The sequence below is a fragment of the Tachysurus fulvidraco genome, chromosome 15, assembly GCF_022655615.1.
Source record: "Tachysurus fulvidraco isolate hzauxx_2018 chromosome 15, HZAU_PFXX_2.0, whole genome shotgun sequence".
Taxonomy (NCBI): domain Eukaryota; kingdom Metazoa; phylum Chordata; class Actinopteri; order Siluriformes; family Bagridae; genus Tachysurus; species Tachysurus fulvidraco.
Window position 1 is genome coordinate 21032705 of NC_062532.1, and position 11386 is coordinate 21044090.

The following is an 11386-nucleotide window of genomic DNA, read 5'->3' on the forward strand; positions in this document are numbered from 1 at the left end:
TTTAATCATCAGTTTTGTATTTTATTGTAAAGTTAGCCACATATTTGCCACAAACACACAAAATGTCGATTTGTGGCAGAACTGCAGCAAACAGCACATATTCACTAAATTCATACCTAATTTGCATATGCAAATATAAACATTTACCACAACCGTTAACAGAAACCTTACATCTGTGTAAAGGATGGTTTTCTAACATAAAATTTCCTCTTAATTAACACACTAGTTGAATCTGAGCCTGTGGTTGTTTTTTTTTGCAGGAAACGTTTATCTTTTTAAAGGATGACCAAAACTATTTGTCTCGATTTACTCGAGTCAGTTTAAAGTATTAACTAAAAGTTCATTGTGTTATAGATATTTTTCTATCTTATAATCAATACAATGTTTTACAAATAAAAAAAAAAAAAGCCTGATGAAAGCTGGAGAAGCACAAACATACAGAGCCACCCGTGAACACGAACCTTCCATGCTAGCTGACTAGCATTAGCCGTGAGCGTTATTAACGCTCACAAATATATAACCGGAAAGTCCTGTCACGTCATAATAGCTGATAGCTAACAAGTATGATTACGAGCAGTGAATACAAATATCTTTTAAAAATCGCTGCAGAAATATTAGCAGGTTTGCTCACGTGAACTAGCCGACCGTCAGGATTAAACTGAGAAATATTAGCCAGCTAGCTTTCACTAGCCCTGACGATTATAAATATGTACAGATTTACAGTTCTCAGAAATCCTGTCAGCCACTTAAATAGCATGAGATGTTAAAATTAGAAACACCGAATATGGCTAACAGTGAATGCTATAAATATTTATAAAAATATCTCACATGTAAACATGTAAAGTTAGCCAACATGAGCGACATAAAGATTGCTTATTCAATTTAACTCTAAGGGATTGCTAAGATGTGAGAATTCCTGTTAGGTTAGCTTCGGAATTAATGAATATTATGAATATGTATGGATGCGAAAGGAAACAGCATCCTTCGAGATTAGCTTGTGAGAGTTAGCCGAACATCGGGGGATCTCCTGTTAACCAGTTAGCTACCGTTAGCGCTTAAGGTCACGGACAGAGAACGTGGCAAAGAAAAATGAACATTTAAAAGGATTTGACTTGGAAAAAACCTTCTAAAGCAACTGTCTTGCTTTTTTAAAATATTAAATCTTATTATTTACACTTGATTCTTGTCATCCATTTTCAACTTATAAGTTATAAGAAATGTACAAAAAAAATGGCTCACGAGGCCTCTTGAAGGATCTGTATCTTGAGGTTGTGTGTACAGAAGGAGAATGCTACAGACGATTGGGGGTAAAGAAAACAGTCCATCTTAGAGTGTGTGTGTGTGTGTGTGTGTGTGTGTGTGTGTGTGTGCTAAATGCTGGAAACGTGTGTGTATGTATCAAAAGGGCCGTTGGAGGAAGGCGATGGGAGGAGATCCCACACTGCTGGGGCTGCGTAGGTGCGACTCATATGACCCCATCACCATGTCAGCCTTAGGAGTTTCCCCATGCAGGAAGTCATCTTCCTCTTCTGTAGAATTCTGAGAAAGAAAAAGTGTGGGATCAGAAAAAAGGAAGCTGGATACAGATTTATTCGTAAATTGTTTGTATGAGTGATTACACAAGAAACCTTGTAAATTCGGACAAATCGTTCAGATCCTATTCGAGCCGCCAAGTGTGGGTAAATTTCCACATAAAGACTTTTATATCTGGAATATACTTTTTTAATATATATATATAAACATTACAATTAGAGCGTCCATATACATCCAGAAGGTTGTATAAAATATATAGAAATAGAGATTTGGAGTCACAGTCAAAAACACGTCCTCATGCTAGTTCGCTAATTCAAGTCACATTAGCAACATTTTGAAAAATGATGTGAAAAACAAACAAAGGGCCGAAGAGACCTGGTGTGCAATATGAGTGATGACACAACAACAATAAAGGAGCCCATATGTTGTATTTTTGCACCATAAGACACCCAAGGTAGGCAAATTTTTCCTACATTTAAAGCCGCTTGTGTTGTATTTTGAGACCGAATTACAACACCAGTGCATTAGAACACACCCAAGTAGACTTTCTACGTTAAAATGGGTAAATCAGTAAGCCATATCACACTCATTTAAAAGGTCTCCAATTTTTGAAAGCCAATGTCGACATTTGAAATGCCCAAAACAAACACGCCCCTAACCCAAATGGGTCCCACCCCTGTATCGATAGCTCCGCCCACACATACATACGTAACCCAGGCGACTAGCAGAAAAAAAATGTGTCTATCATAGCTGAAGGGAAGAACAATACGATTGTAGATAAACAAACAAGCAAAAATGCCACACAAGCATAATGATGTAAAGGACAAAGGCATATATTAGTTCTGTGTAACAAAGCAAAACCAACGTTACTCACCTATCGAGAAGGAAAAAAGCGCCTCGGCGTCTTAAGTAAAGTCGGCCACATATTCACAGGTCGGAGTTTCCCGAGTCGATAACTCCTGAGCTAAACGCTGTTACTACACAAAACGCGGTTGTAGCTGCCTCTCTACATTACTGCGATAGAAAAGAGGTGTTATTTGTGTAGTAACAGCATTTAGCTCAGGAGTTATTGACTCGGGAAACTCCAACCTGTGAATATGTGGCCGACTTCCTGCTCCTTCAGTTCTCTCCAGCGCTGGAAAGCTGATCCTATATTAACACGTCCTACTTCTTGTCCTTATCGTAAGTCTTTCTTCTCTTTCTTTCTTTCTTTGTTTTTATCCTCCTTGTCGATGTTAAAACCACTTTCTACTAATGTCACACATGCGCACTGAACACTCTCTCCGCCCATATTGACAGGACACGCCCCTTTCTGCTCACCGGCTACACGTTCGTTTTGATATTTGTTTATTATTCGGCCTGACTCAGTTTTCTGAAGCATTTCTCAAAAATCTGAGACCCCACCTTTAACTGAGAATCATAGTTTTATGGTATTTTTTTTTTTTTCAAAATTAATTACTTTAGTAAGACTATTTAAAGTACAAGAGCCATCTTAATAATTGGCAAACATTTAGTCTGCCTTCTAATGAGAGAAATAACATTTTTTAGCTTTTACAAGAGCAGTGAAATCAGGTGTGTGTTTGTTTCATCGGTGCAGGACCTGAGCTGTGAGGGATGTGTGATTACTCGTTTTAAAGATGTTCATGTGTGAGAATGATGAACAAAAGTTCTCATCCTGTCAGACGTGGCGTCTCAGAGGAGAGGCTGCTCGCGCCACACACCTAACGTCAAGCGAGTCCTGCTCTGCGCCGCGAACGAAACGCTTCGTAACCGTAGGGTCCGTTGTCCGACCGAACTAAACGATGAGGTTACTCGAAGCACCGGAACAAACGACCTCGCTCGAGTGCAGCCAACTGAATATCCCAGATGTAAGGAATCGCATGTTATTTGCACACAACCAGGCTGGCTAATCACGACATATCACAAAATAAATTCCACTAGAACGTGCCGTAAAAAAGACTTAAGGTTAAAAACTTATTTACTTTAGCGACGTCTTTCCTCGGAGCTGCCATGCAGTCGCTCGGCTCTTCCCACACCTGATAGATGGATTCAAAATACTGCCCGGATCTGAGAACAAAAACAACACGAAGTTAAGAGCAAGCCTCGTGCTCCAACCTGGCACACTCATTTAAACCGATTACTCCTGTACATACGATGCAAGAGAGCGACCAGGGACGGATTTATACGATTAAGAAATGAATTAAAGATTATTTATCACTTATCAATACACCGACCTCTTTAGTAAATACGGGTCAAAGGGGAAAAAGGTGTCCAGAGGATTGGTATTGGTGGAGAGCGAGTCTCCGCCCACTGAGCTCCTCACTACGGGCAACATGGTGCGGTTGTTTCGCTCGATGATGGTGTAGCAGAACACCAGCTGATATTTCCTGTTGGGACGGACAAAGAACACGTTTCTTCATTTTTTGTACATTTTGATCATTCTTAATTCAGATTTTTTTTGATAAATAGAAAATATATATATATATATATATATATTGTCTATATGGACAGCTTTGGCAGGTAAGTAAAGTAATCTCTAAAAAACTGTGTGCGCGCGCGCGCGTGTGTGTGTGTGTGTGTGTAAACGCACACTTTACCTCATGATGGCGGCAAACATGTTGGTGACGGCTGGCAAACAAACTTTCAGCGGGTTCAGTTGACTCATGACGATCCGTTCCAAATTCAAACTCTGTAAATAGGCCAAGCCTACACACACACACACACACACACACACACACACACACACAGATGCATGCTCTTTACATGCTATTGTTTCTCCTATAAACGCTCATTCCCTCACAGCGTCTCTTTTGTCTCAGGTCAATAGGGTAAAAAAAGGCTCATCACAGTCTGTTATATCACAGAGAAAGTGTGTATCACCTCCTGACCAATCAGAATCAAGCATTCAACAGTGCTGAGGTATAAAAGGCATGGAGAATGACATGACATGATGATGATGTCTGTGAGGGAACGAACGGTTCTATAAGGTCAGAGGTGAAGAAAAATGAGGATGAAGATGTGACAGACCTTTCTTCATGTTGCCCTCTACGATGGCTTTGTGTCTGAAGATGAGCGTGTAAAACACGGCCTGGCAGGAAGCGTAGAACGGCCCGTGTAGCGAAATGTCACAGAACGCTTTAGAACCCGAATCTTGGCTGTCTATGTACAGATGAAGCCAAGGAACCATCAGGTCCAGACACGCCCTCACCGTCCTGCACATGCACACACAACTTAGAGCTACTTTAATGTGTTTACATTTTATCAGACACACCCACATCATCATCCATTTTCACTTACAGCCACTTTAATTTGTTTATATTTTATCAGACACACCCACATTATTATCCATTTTCACCTAGAGCCACTTTAATTTGTTTAAATTTTATCAGACACGTCCACATCATCCATTTTCACTTAGAGCACCTTTAATTTGTTTATATTTTATCAGACACACCCACATTATCATCCATTTTCACCTAGAGCCACTTTAATTTGTTTATATTTTATCAGACATGTCCACATCATCCATTTTCACTTCGAGCCACTTTAATTTGTTTACATTTTAACAGACACACCCACATCATCCATTTTCACTTAGAGCACCTTGAATTTGTTTATATATGGATTCAGACAAGCCCTTGTTATCATTCATGTAGACAGCATCTAAAATAATTAAAGCAGCTCTAAGCAAACATGGATATGTCCATATATATTTAAAAAATAATAATAATTAAAGCAGCTCTAAGTGAATTTAAATGATAATATGGGCATAATGTGGGAGTCCATATAAGGAAAGAGGAAATATCTGTTTTTATTATATACAAGTATATTTGTATGAAATGGAGCAAACTGAAGAACGTCTAGACGGATGTGACGGGGTACGTACGCTATGGGAATGAACTTGGCTCTGGCGAGGAAGCTGCCCATGTAGGCTGCAGCGGCCTGGCGGAGGACAGCAGGCTGAGACGGACTCTGTAGCACCTTCCAGAGGTGATCGAGGAAGGCTTCAGCTAAACCCTGACCACATCACACACACACACACACACATATATATATGCAGTATATATCCTGTATGCGTACCCAAAAACGTGTGTGTGCTGAAGATAGAAGACTCACCAGGCGAAAGCTGCACAGGTAAAACATACAGAACTGCACGTGACAGGAAGCGTGTGTGGGCAGCACCAGCTTATCAAACACACACACCAGATCTCTGTACAGAAGTTTGACTCTCTCGACGTCCAACACACCTGTACGGGAAAGACCACGTCTCACTGTAAAGCTCGTCGGAAAGCAAACAGGAATAAAACGAGCTACGTCCGTTTTTTACGTCTGACGAAATAAACCCAATCGGTTCCTTCTCGTGAATTCGGACCGGACTTTACAGCTATGGACAGAATCCTGACAGATTACGAGTCGTGTTGAACAAGCAGGAAATAACCAGTGTGTTGTGACGCGAGACCCTCACCGTCAACGTGGCTCGCGTCCTTAATGTAGGCCAGCAGCACTAACATCAGCGTGTCCAGTCTCTCGGCTACGGAGTGGAACATGTGCAGACCGCCGTCAAGAGGAGAGCCTTCGTCCACGTCCTCGTCCTCCGAGAGAGAGGAAAGAAAAAAAGAAAAAGAAAAAAAAAAAACACATTAGAGATAAATGTTAGATAAATAATCATTTAATGTTTAATTAAGAATTTTAATCAGGTTTCTTTAATTCTGCCAAGTTGTCAAATAACAGCAAATAAATTAACAGCAAATTGCGATTCATAATATTGACAAAAGGAAAAAAACACGAGAAAGAACAAACCTATGAACAGAAAAAAGTTTCAGAGTTTACAGTTAACGAGAGAGAGAGAGAGAGAGAGAGATGGGGGGGAGACAGGGAGAGAGAGAGAGAGACAGGGAGGGAGAGAGAGAGAGAGAGAGAGAGAGAGAGAGAGAGAGAGAGAAAGAAAGAAAGAAAGAAAGAAAGAAAGAAAGAAAGAGAAAGAGAGAGAGAAAGAGAGAGAGAGAATGTTAAATCTTGGTGAAAGTTTGTGTATCAGTAAACTACAGAGTGTAAAGTGTAACGTTTGTGTATCAGTAAACTACAGAGTGTAAAGTGTAACGTTTGTGTATCAGTAAACTACAGACAGTAAAGTGTAACGTTTGTGTATCAGTAAACTACAGAGTGTAAAGTGTAACGTTTGTGTATCAGTAAACTACAGACAGTAAAGTGTAACGTTTGTGTATCAGTAAACTACAGACAGTAAAGTGTAACGTTTGTGTATCAGTAAACTACAGAGTGTAAAGTGTAACGTTTGTGTATCAGTAAACTACAGAGTGTAAAGTGTAACGTTTGTGTATCAGTAAACTACAGAGTGTAAAGTGTAACGTTTGTGTATCAGTAAACTACAGAGTGTAAAGTGTAACGTTTGTGTATCAGTAAACTACAGAGTGTAAAGTGTAACGTTTGTGTATCAGTAAACTACAGACAGTAAAGTGTAACGTTTGTGTATCAGTAAACTACAGAGTGTAAAGTGTAACGTTTGTGTATCAGTAAACTACAGAGTGTAAAGTGTAACGTTTGTGTATCAGTAAACTACAGAGTGTAAAGTGTAACGTTTGTGTATCAGTAAACTACAGACAGTAAAGTGTAACGTTTGTGTATCAGTAAACTACAGACAGTAAAGTGTAACGTTTGTGTATCAGTAAACTACAGACAGTAAAGTGTAACGTTTGTGTATCAGTAAACTACAGAGTGTAAAGTGTAACGTTTGTGTATCAGTAAACTACAGAGTGTAAAGTGTAACGTTTGTGTATCAGTAAACTACAGACAGTAAAGTGTAACGTTTGTGTATCAGTAAACTACAGACAGTAAAGTGTAACGTTTGTGTATCAGTAAACTACAGTGTGTAAAGTGTAACGTTTGTGTATCAGTAAACTACAGAGTGTAAAGTGTAACGTTTGTGTATCAGTAAACTACAGACAGTAAAGTGTAACGTTTGTGTATCAGTAAACTACAGAGTGTAAAGTGTAACGTTTGTGTATCAGTAAACTACAGACAGTAAAGTGTAACGTTTGTGTATCAGTAAACTACAGACAGTAAAGTGTAACGTTTGTGTATCAGTAAACTACAGTGTGTAAAGTGTAACGTTTGTGTATCAGTAAACTACAGACAGTAAAGTGTAACGTTTGTGTATCAGTAAACTACAGACAGTAAAGTGTAACGTTTGTGTATCAGTAAACTACAGAGTGTAAAGTGTAACGTTTGTGTATCAGTAAACTACAGAGTGTAAAGTGTAACGTTTGTGTATCAGTAAGACTACAGACAGTAAAGTGTAACGTTTGTGTATCAGTAAACTACAGAGTGTAAAGTGTAACGTTTGTGTATCAGTAAACTACAGACAGTAAAGTGTAACGTTTGTGTATCAGTAAACTACAGAGTGTAAAGTGTAACGTTTGTGTATCAGTAAACTACAGACAGTAAAGTGTAACGTTTGTGTATCAGTAAACTACAGACAGTAAAGTGTAACATTTGTGTATCAGTAAACTACAGACAGTAAAGTGTAACTTTTGTGTATCAGTAAACTACAGAGTGTAAAGTGTAACGTTTGTGTATCAGTAAACTACAGACAGTACAGTGTAACGTTTGTGTATCAGTAAACTACAGACAGTAAAGTGTAACGTTTGTGTATCAGTAAACTACAGACAGTAAAGTGTAACGTTTGTGTATCAGTAAACTACAGAGTGTAAAGTGTAACATTTGTGTATCAGTAAACTACAGACAGTAAAGTGTAACGTTTGTGTATCAGTAAACTACAGACAGTAAAGTGTAACGTTTGTGTATCAGTAAACTACAGACAGTAAAGTGTAACGTTTGTGTATCAGTAAACTACAGACAGTAAAGTGTAACGTTTGTGTATCAGTAAACTACAGACAGTAAAGTGTAACGTTTGTGTATCAGTAAACTACAGACAGTAAAGTGTAAAGTTTGTGTATCAGTAAACTACAGAGTGTAAAGTGTAACATTTGTGTATCAGTAAACTACAGACAGTAAAGTGTAACTTTTGTGTATCAGTAAACTACAGAGTGTAAAGTGTAACGTTTGTGTATCAGTAAACTACAGACAGTAAAGTGTAACGTTTGTGTATCAGTAAACTACAGAGTGTAACGTTTGTGTATCAGTAAACTACAGAGTGTAACGTTTGTGTATCAGTAAACTACAGAGTGTAACGTTTGTGTATCAGTAAACTACAGAGTGTAAAGTGTAACGTTTGTGTATCAGTAAACTACAGACAGTAAAGTGTAACGTTTGTGTATCAGTAAACTACAGAGTGTAACGTTTGTGTATCAGTAAACTACAGAGTGTAACGTTTGTGTATCAGTAAACTACAGACAGTAAAGTGTAACGTTTGTGTATCAGTAAACTACAGAGTGTAACGTTTGTGTATCAGTAAACTACAGAGTGTAAAGTGTAACGTTTGTGTATCAGTAAACTACAGACAGTAAAGTGTAACGTTTGTGTATCAGTAAACTACAGAGTGTAAAGTGTAACGTTTGTGTATCAGTAAACTACAGAGTGTAAAGTGTAACGTTTGTGTATCAGTAAACTACAGACAGTAAAGTGTAACGTTTGTGTATCAGTAAACTACAGACAGTAAAGTGTAACGTTTGTGTATCAGTAAACTACAGACAGTAAAGTGTAACGTTTGTGTATCAGTAAACTACAGAGTGTAAAGTGTAACGTTTGTGTATCAGTAAACTACAGAGTGTAAAGTGTAACGTTTGTGTATCAGTAAACTACAGACAGTACAGTATTATTTCTCACTAAATAACGAAGTGTTTATCAGAATAAACATTTAGCAGTTATTTATTTAGCAGTGAAGAAGCTGACCATGTTGAACAGAAAGTCTCCATCAGTCCCTGTGTCGTGGTTCTGCTCTCTCACACTCTCCGTCTCCTCGATCTCACTGCGGGGGGCGCTCACCTTCACAAACAACACCAACACACAGTATCAACACCAAGCTGTCACTCAACACTGCATCACATCCATCAACTCAACGAGTCACTGCGCGTGTTAGCGCGGCTCCGGCGTGTTAGCGCGGCTCCGGCGTGTTAGCGCGGCTCCGGCGTGTTAGCGCGGCTCCGGCGTGTTAGCGCGGCTCCTTCAGCAGAAAGCAGGAGAACAACAGAAACTTACATCCAGTGTGAGCATCTTACTGATGATGAGCTCCAGAGCGTCTCGTCTCAGAGCCGGAATATAGACCGTGATACGCAGCAGGTTATGAACATAACATTCCTGTAAAACACACACACACACACACACTTTTTATATGTAGAATAAACACGACGAGTCCAGAGATAAGAGACACGACGGGGACAGTGAGAGATTCGGATTTATGTTGAACTCCAACTGAAGTTACATATCATTTTCTAACTCAAGCTTAAGTCTAAATCTCTGAATCATTAATCAAGTTAAACATTAGTTTGGAAAAACTTCATTTAGATCGACTCAAATTTAGGATTTCACTCAAACCGAAGAAATAAAACCAAATAAAATGAACTTTAAAATAAGTTAAAAACTAAAGCTCAATTCTGATCAACAGGATTTTGGAAAAAACAGATTGATTAAAAAAAAAAATTAAGTTGAATTTAAAATTAAAGTCTGATTTAAAAACACTTTAGATTTAAGTCACACTAAAGTGTAGTTCAGATTAAAGGTGGGGTCTCCGTTGTTTGAAAGCCAATGTTGACATTTGAAATCACCAAAACAAACACGCCCCCTAACCCAAATGGACCCCGCCCTTGTTTTGATAGCTCCGCCCCACACATACATATGTAACCCAGGCAACTATTATGGCGGAACCTTCTGGGGCAGCTGACCGAGGGTATATTTTTATCAATAAATGACCGTAATGACTAATACTATGGTAATACAAATGTGTTTTTGTAGTACTGTGTGTTGTAGCATGAAAGGTCGAAGACATTCAGTTCTCTCCAGCGCTGGAAAGCTGATCCTATATTAACACGTCCTACTTCTTGTCCTTATCGTAAGTCTTTCTTCTCTTTCTTTCTTTGTTTTTATCCTCCATGTCGATGTTAAACCCTCTTTCCGCTAATGTCACACATGCGCACTGAACACTCTCTCCACCCATATCGACAAGACACGCCCCTTTCTGCTCATCGGCTACACGGTAGTTTTGTTTTTGTTTTCTGAAGCGTTTCTCAAACAACAGAGACCGCACCTTTAAGGTACACTTAGATTAAATTCTAAACTGCACATGAACTGAAATTTAAAGTTTATCCCAAAATCCAATAAAAATAATTTTAGGTAAACGTAAATTCCTTCAAACGTAGATTTAATTTAAACTAAAACAAACTGGTGAGAAGACGACAGAGCTGCCGCTTCTGTGCTGCTTGGGAGATTAAAGGCAGGACGTACCAGAGTTCTGGAGGATTTCTGTACAAAAGGGAAGTTGTCGCCGAGGATTGGCATCAGGAAGCGACCGGTGCTACGGAGGAAAGAAACAGTCAACACGAGCAGCGTGAACAAACCGCTCTCATTATATCAGTCATTAACGATCACACGTCAGCCGTCGTTTCGTCGGGACTTACGATGGAACGTATCTCGCGATCATCTGCAAGGCCTGATGACAGTGATCGAATATCCTGGGCAGGTCTGAAGGAACACGAAACAGATTTATGAGGATAAGAGGATTTATTTACAGTTTACAGCAACATGAAAGAAGGAAAATACGGAAAATAAAAAGAGAGAATGAAAAAAATATTAGCTTTATAATACCTGCTTATAATATATAATATAGCTTTAGAATTATAATGATTAAAGGGGGAGTTTAAGAAAAATAAGCAAGTACGTC

General features: G+C 38.9%; 1 protein-coding gene across 1 annotated transcript in view; it reads right to left on the reverse strand.

Moving 5' to 3' along the window:
* The window catches only part of rrn3 (RRN3 homolog, RNA polymerase I transcription factor), a 14960-nt gene continuing 3574 nt past the window's right edge, over positions 1-11386 (reverse strand). The window contains exons 6-17 of the mRNA XM_027135919.2: positions 11124-11187; positions 10951-11020; positions 9709-9807; positions 9403-9495; positions 5999-6125; positions 5650-5780; positions 5420-5550; positions 4561-4745; positions 4131-4239; positions 3768-3920; positions 3516-3600; positions 1-1539 (exon numbers count right to left, since the gene is read on the reverse strand). Coding sequence (XP_026991720.1) covers positions 1399-1539; positions 3516-3600; positions 3768-3920; positions 4131-4239; positions 4561-4745; positions 5420-5550; positions 5650-5780; positions 5999-6125; positions 9403-9495; positions 9709-9807; positions 10951-11020; positions 11124-11187 — 1388 coding nt within the window. The 3' untranslated portion in view covers positions 1-1398. The remainder of the gene's footprint in view (positions 1540-3515; positions 3601-3767; positions 3921-4130; positions 4240-4560; positions 4746-5419; positions 5551-5649; positions 5781-5998; positions 6126-9402; positions 9496-9708; positions 9808-10950; positions 11021-11123; positions 11188-11386) is intronic.